Source organism: Hemitrygon akajei, chromosome 10 (genome assembly GCF_048418815.1).
Source record: "Hemitrygon akajei chromosome 10, sHemAka1.3, whole genome shotgun sequence".
In the NCBI taxonomy this organism is placed as follows: domain Eukaryota; kingdom Metazoa; phylum Chordata; class Chondrichthyes; order Myliobatiformes; family Dasyatidae; genus Hemitrygon; species Hemitrygon akajei.
The window spans coordinates 140,504,334-140,518,475 of record NC_133133.1 but is presented as its reverse complement, the minus strand read 5'-3'; the positions used below and the strand labels follow the sequence as shown (position 1 = coordinate 140,518,475).

The 14,142-nt window shown below is 40.0% G+C and overlaps 1 protein-coding gene across 13 annotated transcripts in view; it reads right to left on the bottom strand.

Moving 5' to 3' along the window:
* The window catches only part of cadps2 (Ca++-dependent secretion activator 2), a 669,949-nt gene that overhangs the window by 61,557 nt on the left and 594,250 nt on the right, over positions 1-14,142 (bottom strand). For 7 of the 13 annotated variants that reach the window (XM_073059121.1, XM_073059129.1, XM_073059127.1 and 4 more), the window contains 4 exons: positions 13,814-13,961; positions 10,406-10,426; positions 6,414-6,488; positions 178-261 (listed from right to left, as the gene is read on the bottom strand). In XM_073059121.1, coding sequence (XP_072915222.1) covers positions 178-261; positions 6,414-6,488; positions 10,406-10,426; positions 13,814-13,961 — 328 coding nt within the window. The remainder of the gene's footprint in view (positions 1-177; positions 262-6,413; positions 6,489-10,405; positions 10,427-13,813; positions 13,962-14,142) is intronic. The other 6 variants (XM_073059125.1, XM_073059131.1, XM_073059134.1 and 3 more) reach the window with 3 other exon arrangements.

The following is a 14,142-nucleotide window of genomic DNA, read 5'->3' as shown; positions in this document are numbered from 1 at the left end:
GTCCCTGTGCTGTGAGGCAGTAACTCAGCAAGCTGTGCCACTGTGCCACGTGAAGTCATTGACCACATGGATTCATGAATCTGTGTGAAGAAATTAAACAAGTATTTTCCTTCAGGCCTGCATTCAGTTAGTTCAATTATTTACAGTGAACACACATGACTTAATCAGATTACTTACAGTGAATGACAGTATCGAAGAGAAGAAGGTTCCTTCATCATATCTCGACAACTTGGATAATACACCTTCCAGTACAAACACAAACTTGGGTGGGGGTGCAGAGGGGAGAGAAGGAAAAGTAGTTCAATGCCGGATTCTTCCAACACAAAAAATACACATAACATGCATGTATGTGCCAGCAACATTGCTGGAAATGAACCATGCAGCCAAAAGTTTATCTTTTCAGCAAATTGTAAAACATTACAATTTACATTACAAACAGAATAGGCAGTGGCATATCATCCTGCACTTTAAAACAACGTTATGTTACTCCACTGAGTAGATTTTAATGCCCCACACTGTTGTGCACTGAATTCAGCAGCTATTAGTGCTGTTTGCCATAGGCTCCACTGGCCAAGGTTCTGTCGACTCTAGATGTTGCATGTGTGAAGTTTGCACCTTCTCCCTACAACTGTCTCCGTAGCTGCTGCACTTTTCTCTCACATTCCAAGGATGCAAGATTGTTAATTTCTTTTGTGTCAGTAGTGGAGAATGAGGGGGCTGACAGGAGAGCTAGAAGAGAAATGATGGGAATGTGAAAGAGCATTGGAAATAAGTGATGGACTACTTCCAGAACAGGCAGAGACACAATGAGTCAAAGTTTCCTTCTTTCTTGGGGAAGATACATGAAAAATAGACATAGCATTGGAGTCAGGGTAATGGAGGAGAAGACGCACTATTCGTTGGCTCACTGCACTCAAGCCTCTTGCTAAATTTTCTTCTCTTCAGTTATATTGGGTTAGTACGTTGTCCTGAATTTTTTCAGCCATAATGCTTTCTGCAGGTGTCCTGCCTTGGACCGAGTGGTTGGTGACTCAACACAGTCAAAGTGATATTAACCAGAAACAAACTCCCATTGCTTGAGAATCAAACTAAAGAAACAGGAAGTGAAGGTAGATAACAGACATGTTTTTGCTGACAATTGCTTCCTCTTTTGCACTCCTGATCCTTACCTCTCAGTGTGCAAAACTGTTTCTTCAGTATCCAGTCCTGGAGGAAGTCGAGTGTCCTTCAGTCAGGTGTTGTCAAGGTATCACCTTTGGCCCCCAACCTAAAATTCTCCATATAAGCATGCAGTCTGTCTCTGTCTACATCTCTGTCTCGCTCGTCAATATTTTATGTAGATTCAGTACCGAACCGATTCAATACAAACTGTCTTTGTGACTGCCTATTACTAAACCTCTCCACTCCTATCTTTATTGCACCATTTGCCTCCTCCTTACTCCATTTGCCACTCCAATCCTTATTTGTTGTTTCCAGGCGGGATGCTACCCTCTCATCTTTTACCCTCTACAACTTCCAAGTCTTCTAAATCTCTACCTTTCATTCACCAAATCCTGCTTTTCCTTTCCTGCTTTCTGCCCTATGAACTCCAAATATTACATTTTACCCTGCATTTGGCTGACTTCCTGGTTGATGTGTGATCCATTCTCTTGGATTCTCTTCCACAATGAGCTCCTCTCTCCCCATCTTTCATATATATTTTTTAAGGTCCTCCTTAAAACTCACTACTCTGCCAGAGTTACTAACCATGATTTGGCATTCATCTTATCAGTGCTTCATTTTAGGACAGACCTCCAATTTAAGGACCCAATATAAATAGAACTTTCATGATGACTTTTGTTTTAGTGTGGTGTGGTGGAATATGAATGTGTGAATGGGAGGTGGTGTAATGTCGATTGTGGTGAGGAGGAATGGTTCTGTTTGTACAAGTACTGCTTTATTTACACATTTAAATGTCCTTTTCTTCTTGTGTCAGTCTAGGCAGGGACCAATAATAAATTACATTTTTAAAGTTAACATAATGTTGATGAAAGGTTGCACCCTCCCTGGTGCAAGGGTCAAGGATGTCTCTGAGCGGCTGCAGGACATTCTGGAATGGGAGGGTGAACAACCAGTGGTCGTGGTGCACATACGTACCAACAATATAGGTAAAAAAACGGGATGAGGTCCTACAAGGTGAATTTAGGGAGTTAGGAGATAAACTAAAAAGTGGGACCACAAAGGTAATAATCTCTGGATTACTACCAGTGCCACGTGCTAGTCAGAGTAGAAATAGGAGGATATTTCAGATGAATACGTGGCTTGAAAAATGGTGCAAGGGGGAGGGATTCAAATTTCTGGGGCATTGGAACCAGTTCTGGGGGAGGTGGGACCGGTATAAACAGGATGGTCTGCACCTGGGCTGGACTGGAACCAATGTCCTAGGGGGAGCGTTTGCTACTGCTGTTCAGGAGGCTTTAAACTAATGTGGCAGGGGGATGGGAACAAGTGCAGAGAGACAGAGGGGTGTAAAATGAAGGTAGAAGCAAAAAGTAGTAAGGTGGAAAGTAAAAGTGGCAGGCAGGCAAATCCAGGGCAAAAAGCAAAAAGGGCCACTTTTCAACATAATTGTATAAGGGCTAAGAGTATTGTAAAAACAAGCCTGAAGGCTTTGTGTGTCAATGCGAGGAGCATTCGTAACAAGGTGGATGAATTGAATGTGCAGATAGTTATTAATGAATATGATATAGTTGGGATCACAGAGACATGGCTCCAGGGTGACCAAGGACGGGAGCTCAACATCCAGGGATATTCAATATTCAGGAGGGATAGACAGGAAAGAAAAGGAGGTGGGGTAGCATTGCTGGTTAGAGAGGAGATTAACGCAATAGAAAGGAAGGACATTAGCCTGGAGGATGTGGAATCGATATGGGTAGAACTGCATAACACTAAGGGGCAGAAAACACTGGTGGGAGTTGTGTACAGGCCACCTAACAGTAGTAGTGAGGTTGGGGATAGCATTAAACAGGAAATTAGAAATGCATGCAAAAAAGGAACAGTGGTTATAATGGGTGACTTCAATCTACATATAGATTGGGTGAACCAAATTGGTAAGGGTGCTGAGGAAGAGGATTTCTTGGAATGTATGCGGGATGGTTTTCTGAACCAACATGTCGAGGAACCAACTAGAGAGCAGGCCATTCTAGATTGGGTACTGAGCAATGAGGAAGGGTTAGTTAGCAATCTTGTCGTGCGAGGCCCCTTGGGTAAGAGTGACCATAATATGGTGGAATTCTTCATTAAGATGGAGAGTGACATAGTTAATTCAGAAACAAAGGTTCTGAACTTAAAGAAAGGTAACTTTGAAGATATGAGACATGAATTAGCTAAGATAGACTGGCAAATGATATTTAAAGGGTTGACGGTGGATATGCAATGGCAAGTATTTAAAGATCGCATGGATGAACTACAACAATTGTTCATCCCAGTTTGGCAAAAGAATAAACCAGGGAAGGTAGTGCACCTGTGGCTGACAAGGGAAATTAGGGATAGTATCAAGTCCAAAGAAGAAACATATAAATTAGCAAAAACAAGTGGCACACCTGAGGACTGGGAGAAATTTAGAGACCAGCAGAGGAGGACAAAGGGCTTAATTAGGAAAAGGAAAAAAGATTATGAGAGAAAGCTGGCAGGGAACATAAAAACTGACTGTAAAAGCTTTTATAGATACGTGAAAAGAAAAAGATTGGTCAAGACAAATGTAGGTCCTTTACAGTCAGAAACAGGTGAATTGATCATAGGGAACAAAGACATGGCAGACCAATTGAATATCTACTTTGGTTCTGTCTTCACTAAGGAGGACATAAATAATCTTCCGGAAATAGTAAGGGACTGAGGGTCTAGTGAGATGGAGGAACTGAGGGAAATACATGTTAGTAGGGAAGTGGTGTTAGGTAAATTGAAGGGATTAAAGGCAGATAAATCCCCAGGACCAGATGGTCTGCATCCTAGAGTGCTTAAGGAAGTAGCCCAAGAAATAGTGGATGCATTAGTGATAATTTTTCAAAACTCCTTAGATTCTGGATTAGTTCCTGAGGATTGGAGGGTGGCTAATGTAACCCCACTTTTTAAAAAAGGAGGGAGAGAGAAACCGGGGAATTATAGACCGGTTAGTCTGACATGGGTGGTGGGGAAAATGCTAGAGTCGGTTATCAAAGATGTGATAACAGCACATTTGGAAAGAGGTGAAATCATCGGACAAAGTCAGCATGGATTTGTGAAAGGAAAATCATGTCTGACAAATCTGATAGAATTTTTTGAAGATGTAACTAGTAGAGTGGATAGGGGAGAGCCAGTGGATGTGGTATATTTAGATTTTCAAAAGGCTTTTGACAAGGTCCCACACAGGAGATTAGTGTGCAAACTTAAAGCACACGGTATTGAGGGTATGGTATTGATGTGGATAGAGAATTGGTTGGCAGACAGGAAGCAAAGAGTGGGAATAAACGGGACCTTTTCAGAATGGCAGGCAGTGACTAGTGGGGTACCGCAAGGCTCAGTGCTGGGATCCCAGTTGTTTACAATATATATTAATGATTTAGACAAGGGAATTAAATGCAGCATCTCCAAGTTTGCAGATGACACGAAGCTGGGCGGCGGTGTTAGCTATGAGGAGGATGCTAAGAGGATGCAGGGTGACTTGGATAGGTTAGGTGAGTGGGCAAATTCATGGCAGATGCAATTTAATGTGGATAAATGTGAGGTTATCCACGTTGGTTGCAAGAACAGGAAAACAGATTATTATCTGAATGGTGGCCGATTAGGAAAAGGGGAGGTGCAATGACACTTGGGTGTCATTGTACACCAGTTATTGAAGGTGGGCATGCAAGTACAGCAGGCGGTGAAAAAGGCAAATGGTTTGTTGGCATTCATAGCAAAAGGATTTGAGTACAGGAGCAGGGAGGTTCTACTGCAGTTGTACAAGGCCTTGGTGAGACCGCACCTAGAGTATTGTGTGCAGTTTTGGTCCCCTAATCTGAGGAAAGACATTCTTGCCATAGAGGGAGTACAAAGGAGGTTCACCAGATTGATTCCTGGGATGGCAGGACTTTCATATGAAGAAAGACTGGATCGACTAGGCTTATACTCACTGGAATTTAGAAGACTGAGGGGGGATCTTATTGAAATGTATAAAATTCTAAATGGATTGGACAGGCTAGATGCAGGAAGATTGTTTCCAATGTTGGGGAAGTCCAGAATGAGGGGTCACAGTTTAAGGATAAAGGGGAAGCCTTTTAGGACCGAGATGAGGAAAAACTTCTTCACACAGAGAGTGGTGAATCTGTGGAATTCTCTGCCACAGGAAACAGTTGAGGCCGGTTCATTGGCTATATTTAAGAGGAAGTTAGATATGGCCCTTGTGGCTAAAGGAATCAGGGGGTATGGAGAGAAAGCAGGTACAGGGTTTTGAGTTGGATGATCAGCCATGAACATACTGAATGGTGGTGCAGGCTCAAAGGGCCGAATGGCTTACTCCTGCACCTATTTTCTATGCTTGTATGTTTCTATGAAAGTTTTGGTCCTCTAACAATGCAAACACTAAAATGTTCATGGAAAAAGTTTGCCCAATTTATCTTCTATGAAATACAAGCACTGTGAGATAGATGGAGTAGGGATGTAGTCTTTCTGTTTCTTACTGATGTTGGTCTATATTAGAATGATCAAACTCATTCCAGGTACAAAATTCACTTGGCACCAATTTGTAATGAAACTTCTTTAAACTGAAGGGGAAACAGTAGCATAACTGTTTCATAATGTCGTTCCCACTCACAGGGCATGACACCAGCATTCTAGAGAAGGACAGCACTTGTACAATTCTGATCAACTTTGTAACAATTAAAGGGACATGATGCTGCCCACAAAATGAGAGGAGATGCTGTCATTTATTTCTTTAATTGAGCTGGAAAATTTAAATCTCAATTAGCCCTTCAGATACTAAGAAAAATATTTTTGTATTACTGTTGGCCGCCTTGAGCTCTGACTGCATTGAGAATCAGCTCTGTCTGATTAATGACAAGTAAATGATCAAAAGCAGCCTCAATTGATTGCCATTTCTGCAGTTGTTGAAAAAAAGCAGCAAATGACATTATTCTTAGAATTTCCAGTTAGCCATCCCGGGATTTTTATATTATTGGGTTCTAAATGAATTAGAAAGAAAGAAAATTTTAGTTCATTGCACAAAGGGTTAGAGGTAAAAATGTGGATACTTTAGAGGCTACAAAATTCCCCAGTGAACCACAACATGGTCACATTTTAACCCAATGCCTTGCAAATAGAGACTCTCAGCACCTTCGTCCTTTTCGGGTGGTATAGAGTGAAGAAACATTTTCTAATGCTCGAGGGGATATCGGCAAATTCCTCAATTAATCTCTTACCTTTGAAACCAGAAGTGAAATCATTTCTTTGAAGGTTTCTTCAATCAAATCATCAATCTTTGAGTGATACTGCTGCTGAAATTTGAAAAAGAGAATAATTTCGTGTAACTTGACAGAGGAAAAAGGGAACGACTGTGAAAACAATGTCTTGTAACACATCAAACACAATTAAAAACTATAATTGGGGGACTTCAAATAGAAAACCTTGAACACAATCTCCACACCCAAAGCTGATTTACATTCAGTACTAAAAAGCTTCCCATGTACACTGTCGAGTTAAGCGGCTAATAGGTCTATTATTTGAATGAATTGAGTTGTAGACCTCATTCAGGCAGAGGAATGTGAAGGATACTTTTTTGTTGGCTTCATTGCAATTAGGACAACCATGTGCATTTTCTAAAGACCCATCTAGTTGGATGAGTGAAAGGCTAGAAGAAGATTCAATTAATGCAACATTTTATGTCTGACAACTCTCATTCATAAGTCATTTAAGCTGTTCTGTGAAAAAAAAGAGACCCTGATTGTTCGCTGCAAAAGGAACCATGCATTCAGATAGCAAACAGCAGTTCACTTGCGTTCACAGAATTCTTGCTGACAATAAATTTAGCTTAAGATGAAATTTTTTTTCTCTCTGACAATAAAACAGAAACAAATTAACAGGTGATAGGCAGTCAAATAAAGCATCCCCCAACAACTATAATCTTCTTCTTTGTGAACTGTTTGGCTTCTTATTGTTATATTTAATAAATAATCTAAAAAGCCTTCATTTTTTTAAATTACTGGCAGCAACGTCATTGTCTTTGTGGCCCACAGTATATTTGTGGGCAATTTTGCTTCTAAGGGCTGACCCGTCGAAACTGAGGAACATCAGAGTATCAGCCTGTAGATGGTCTTCAGGAGAGCATATTGAAAAACTTAATCTGCCATTTTAAGTACAGAAACCCAAAACATTTAAGAGTTAACATTTAACATCAGGTCCCTTTCTACAACTTGGTCTCCTGCTCAGCAGATCTCTCTGCTTAACTGTGCATTTTCTTGTCTGTCTAATCAGAGTTTGACCATTCAAATGGTATGACTCTGTCCTCTGTAATTTTCTTCCAAAACCAGTTTGCTTTCTACCCCCCCCCCCCCCCCCGCCATTCTGCACACCCTTTTCCCCCTGGCTTCAAAAGCCTCCTGAAAACCTTTCATTTACTTTGTGCCTTTGATTTCTCCCTTGCTAATTCCTCCTTTTCAGGCTCCTGTGTCCACTTTTCTGCCTTATTGGGCACTCAGAGATATTTCTTTTACACTTGGAATATAATACAAATGCATGTTGTTGCCTTTAAATTCCAACAGCACAGACCTGTGCCCGGTGTTTTAAGCACATGTTACTATGTTATGGCCACATTTCGACTGAAACATAGCCAGTTTTCCTTTCTATAAAAGGGGCTCCCTGTTCCTCCTTCTTCCTGAAGAACATTCAAGCAATGAAAATATAGTCCTGGACCATTTCTTTTGAAGCTAACTGCAGAGAGCTCAGGATCACAAGTAAATCTTTAATTTCGGACTGGTTTCAAAATAGTGTGAAATTCTGTTTATAGGATTTTTGTAAGCAGACAAGACTTTCATCAGCATAAATTGTCTCCAAAAGCAATTTTTGTTTGGGTATTACTTCATCTGTCTATGTCTATACCTATCTGCAGTACCCCTGACATTTGCTGATTTGCTGACCAACGGGATTCAGGGATAAAATTGCTGAGAATGGCACTCTTGATACATGCACCAGCTGGTATGGTATTATAGATGGCACAGAGGTGCAGCTGGTGTAGCTGCTGCCTCACATCTCCAGGGGACTTAGCTCAACCCCTACCTTCAGTTCTGATGAAGTGGAGTTTGCACTCTCTTTCTTGTGTGCACGGGGATTCCTTTGGGTGTCCAGGTTTTCTCTCACATCCCAAAGATGTGCAGGTTGGTGGGTTAATTGACCAGTTAAATTGCTTGTTGTGCATGGGTTAGTGGTAGATTCCTGAAGAAGTTAATAGGAATGTAGGTTACAGGGTAAAATACTGAGGAATTGGACTACTCTATGAGCTGGCATAGGTCTGATGGATTGAAATGGCCATCTTCTTTGTCCTGAAGAAAGAGGGGAAAAAATGCACAGGCCAGAAAGTCTTGCCTGATAAAACTTCAGAGTGAAAGTAAGGGCATTATGATATACCTCAACTGTCATGAAAAAAGGAGTGGGAAATCAGTGCCCCAAGTACCGAACCGTACTGGAAACAAATATACATGGACACTTAATTGTAATACTTAATGCTTCAAACTTGCACCGTAATCCAAACTAATGGTTCCCTGGACCAATACATTCACATTTGCATGCAAATATGTAATGGACGACACTTAATTTCCCATTAGTCCAGATCCCAGAATCAAATGTTAACCTTTACTTTCAACAGCTTTTGACCGCAGTTAACTCAGCAAGGACAAAGCAGGAATCAACAGGTGCAGAACATGAGGGAAACACTGGGAACTTCATGGTCCTTCCCTGAGTGCAGCACATACCTCTTCTTTGTGGTGGCGTGTTGGGGAGGAAGCATTAAGAAGAAGGACGCCTCACGTCTTAATAAGCTGATAAGGAAGGCGGGCTCTGTCGTGGGCAAAGTACTGGAGAGTTTAACATCGGTAGCTGAGCGAAGGGCGCTGAGTAGGCTACGGTCAATTATGGAAAACCCTGAACATCCTCTACATAGCACCATCCAGAGACAGAGAAGCAGTTTCAGCGACAGGTTACTGTCGATGCAATGCTCCTCAGACAGGATGAAGAGGTCAATACTCCCCAATGCCATTAGGCTTTACAATTCAACTGCCAGGACCTAAGAACTTTTTTTTTTTTTTAAAGCTATTATTAATGCTTTTTGAGTTAGTGATTTAGATGCATATCATATTATTACTGAGTTAAGTATTGTATGTAATGAGTTTTTGCTACAACAAGTGTATGGGACATTGGAAAAAATGTTGAATTTCCCCATGGGGATGAATAAAGTATCTATCTATCTATCTATCTACCACAAGAATTAATACCTCTTCCCTTGTTTGTTGTAAGGTTCCCAAATGATCCAGGAAAGTGATGAGAATTTAGAAAAACTCTCAACAGTCCTCAGAGATGTAATACCAACATTGACAATATTCATGTAGGTACAGCATTGGAACATGTTGAAATAAAACTAAGATATAGTACTAAATTTTATTATAGGAAGCTTCAATTTCTACTTCATGTGATACAACTGGCTGACCCCCGATGTTGGTTGAGAAAGGAATTGATCATTAGTATTTTAACAGTGTGGGCTCTGAAACATCTGAAGTCAAAATGTAACCACACTTGCTAAACTATTTTAAAATAACATATAGTTTTAAGTTCGACCATGCCAAGTTCATTAAAACAACTATCAGAGCCAAAGGCTCAATATTCACTATGAGACCTAAAACATTTTGTAGAAAGAGTAAGGAACAGGTTAGAGCAGAATGTGAACTACTGCACAACACAGATAGACATGTTATTGTGTGTGAGGTGCAAAAATGCAACAACAATAGCTATTTTCAGAATAAGCTGCATAAAGGAAGTAATTCTTTTGTGTCATGAAATATGATAATAAAGTCTAGTTGTACAATGTTGAATTTATCTTATTACTGTCTTACAAGCTGTACATAATTGTGCACAGTTTTAATTGATTACAGAATGACAGAAACCATTGTCAAACAAAAATGAGTTCCTGGGTTTGAGCACTGGCAAAGACTTGTTATTTAGGTTTTTGTGGAAGTCAGTTTTCATGAACTATCTTGATGTGAGTCATTTCCAAACTATCTCATCAGAAAAACAAACATTTGCCTTGGCCTTTCAAAACTGGAGTTCCCACCCTTGTTTAGAGTTAACACCCAACACCTGTAATTTTTAAGGAGGAAATTTACCTAGAAAATGTCATAGAAAATGAATTATAAAAGTTGACACTTACCCATTGCTTACTACACTGGAACTGGAGATGAGAAACATAAATGAAGAAAACAAGCCAGAACACGGAGAAAATAAAAAGGACAATGGTGAAAATCAAAATAAAATTCAAGTTAAACTGTAAATCAGGTGGACACATCTTGAATTAAAATACACTATGCTTAAATGATGAACTTAAGATCGCAGAAAATGAGAACGATTTAAGAAACACATTCAGGCCCACAAAATGGGGATGTGACAAAAACCAATTATGTTTCACCTTTTGTGATGTGGAAGCAAACAATTGCTTCATTTCTCCCCAACCATGATGAAGTCCCACTCCACCAGGTTCAGGAACAAAGTTCAAAGTAGATTTATTGTTAAAGTACATACAGTATATGTTACCATATACTACCTTGAGATTTGCATTCCTGCAGGTACTTACAAGGAAAAAAGAAATACAATGGGATTTACAAAAAGCTATACTTAAACAAACAAAGACTGACAAACGAACAAAGTGCAAAAGAAGACAAACTGAGCAAATAATAATTAATACTGAGAATATAAGTTGTAAAGAGTCCTGAAGGTGAGTCTTAGGTCATTGAATCAGTTCAGAGTAGTGGTGACAGGTGAAAAGTTTAAGGGGAACTTGAGGGGAAACTTCTTCACTTAGAGGGTCACAAATGTAGAGAATGAGCTGCCAGCACAAGTGGAGCATGCGAGTTTGATTTCAACATTTAAGAGAAATTTGTATAAATACATGGATGGTGGGAGTTTGGAGGGCTATGGTTCCGACGCAGTAGGCAGTTTGAATGGTTCAGCATGGACTAGATGGGCTGAAGGGCCTGTTTCTGCATTGTACTTCTCTACGACTCTAACTCAGCAGGTCACAGCATGTCAGTAGGTAGAGAACAAGAATTAACAATTAATGTGAAGGACCCTGCAACGGATTGTTTCTCGTCCCACAGATCCAGCCCAAGCCACTCAGAAGTTTCTGCATTTTTTGCTTTTATTTTAATTTTCCAGCATCTGCTGTTCTTATTGGTTTTTAGTTATTGAGAAAATACACCTGCATATATGATATTTGGCAATGGAAAAATATTCTAAGCTGTTATGTTGAGATCATACTTGGCATATTTATTTACAGACGGAGGTGGAAATGAACCCCATCACTGGCACTCTAATAGCGTTATGCTAACCGCTACAATACCATGCCACCATTAATTGGAATTTTTTGAAGAAATGCAGTACTGTGCAAAAGTCTTAAGCACATATACATAGGCAAGATTCCTAAGACTTTTGCACAGTACAGTAGTAAATTTATTGTATTGCACTGTACTGCTGTCACAAAAAAAAACAGGATTTCATAACATATGTGAGTGATGATAAACCTGATTCTGATATGGGTCTCTATTGTGGACTGAGAGTGGAAGGAAGCAGGGAGAGGGGAATCATGGTTGGGAACAGGGGAAGGGAGTGGGAAGCTTCAGAGAGACATTCTGTAATGATCAATAAACCAATTGTTTGAAATCAACTAATCTTGTCTGGTGTATCAGAGCTGGGTGTTTCTCCACTCACATCAGCCCCCCACCCCGAACTCCTGGCACCCTTTCTCTCCCACCTGTCCCACACTCCACCCTGCCATTCCCAACATCCTTTGCTGCTGCCAGATTTACAAACTCACTCTCCACTCCATGTTGATAAATACAGTACTGTGCAGTCCATATACAGGAACCAGTGGATGCATTACATTTAGGTTTCCAGAAGATACTTGGTAACCTGCTACATCAGTGATTATTATGGAAAAGAAAAGCCCCTGTTGTGGGATGTGACATATTGGTGTGGGGAGAAGATTGGTTGGTTAACAGAGAGTAGGTATTAATAGGTTTCTTCCTGATTGCAAAACGTAATCAGTACAGGTCGATATTGGTGTCTTGACTTTTTACAATTTATATAAAAGACCTGAAGTAAAGGTCCCTAAATCTGCTGATGACAAGCATGAAACCAGGAGATCAAGTTGTAGAGAGAATATCAAGAGACAAAAGGGATATATAGGAGAATTAAATGAGTGGACAGTAGACAATGAGCACAATGTGCCAAAATGTGAAATTGTATGCTTTGGCAGAAAAAGAAAAAAAGAGATACCTAAAAGATGAGAAAATGCAGACATCTGTAATGTAGAGGGGTTCTATTACAAAATACTACTACGCATGTGTAGAAAAAATCAGAAAAGTATCAGAATAAGGTTCAATATCACCTGCATATGTCGTTAAATATGTTAACTTTATGGTAGCAGTACAATGCAATACATAATAGAGAAAAAACTGTGAATTACAGAAAGCACATAAATGTATTAAATTGTTGTACTAAATAAGTGGAGCAAAAATAGAACTAACAAAGTAGTGAGGTAGTGTACGTGAGCTCAATGTCCATTTAGAAATTAGACAGTAGAGAGGAAGAAGCTGTTGCTGAATCGCTGAGTGTGTGCCTTCAGGTTTCTATACCTCCTTCCTGATGGTAACCGTGAGAAGAGGGCATGTTCTGGGTTAATGACTGATGCCGCTTTTTTGAGGCATCGCTCCTTGAAGATGTCCTGGATACTATGGAGGCTAGTGCTCATGATGGAGCTGAATAATTTTACAGCTTTCTGCAGCTTACTCCGACCCTGTGCAGTAGCCCTCCCACCATACCAGATGGTGATGCAGCCAGTTAGAATGCTCTGCACGATACATCTGTAGAAGTTTGTTAACAGAACTTAATTGTTTATTGTGAAGGAAACAGATGACAAAAGTGAGGAGATTCTGATTCAGTTACACTGTGCACACTATTGGACTCATTTAGGAATGAGTTCAGATAAAATTTCCTGGACTAAGACCTGGAATGTGCATGCCATCTTAAGTGGAAAGGTTAAACAATTTGAACTTGTTTCTAGTCACTTTCAGAAGGCTGAAAGGTGACAACCAAAAGCTGTAAGATCTTCGGAGGTCTTTATAGGATAAATGTGGAGATATTGTTTCTTCTTCTGGGAGATTCTAGAACTAGAGGTTACTGTTGAAATAAAGGATGTGTCATTTAATCTGACGTAATTGTTTTTTTCTCTCTCTCTGGGAGAGTTGTGGGTCTTTGGAATTTCCTTCTGCAAAAGGTGGAAACAGAGTACGGCAGAGGTAGCTGAATGTTGGAAGATGATCGGGGTAGGGGAGATTGTGGAGTTGAAGTTACATTCACATCAGCTATGATCTTATTGAGAGGAGGAGTAGACAAGAAGGGCCGATTACCCAAGATGTAATTGAAATTGTTTTAAGATCATAAAATTTGTGTAACATTTGTTGAATTAAGTTCCAGTGGCAACAGACATTTGGAAAAAACTCAATGCAAACAGAGTGAAAATCATAAGTTATAACTGAGGTGGCAATGAAAATGGAAGACCTACCTCTTGTGCTCCTTCCAAAATGCAGAGTTTTGTTGATTGTTTCTTTGCATCCACAAGCACATTGAACATTGTACAGACAGGAGAAGGAACACGCAGATCTGTTGACTTGTTCAGTTTTTGTAACTTGACTTCAAATGCGATCCTTGTTCTGTTTAATGTAAAGAAAGAGCTGTTATTCAGAGTGAACAAATATTCGAAACTTAAATGACCTAGATGAAGGGATAGAAGGTATGTTTGTTAAATCTGCTGATGCTAATGATAAATTTGCTTGTGACTCCTTTTGTCTTAGTTTGGAATTAGTCGTGCCAAGGCCACAGATAATCAAGGAG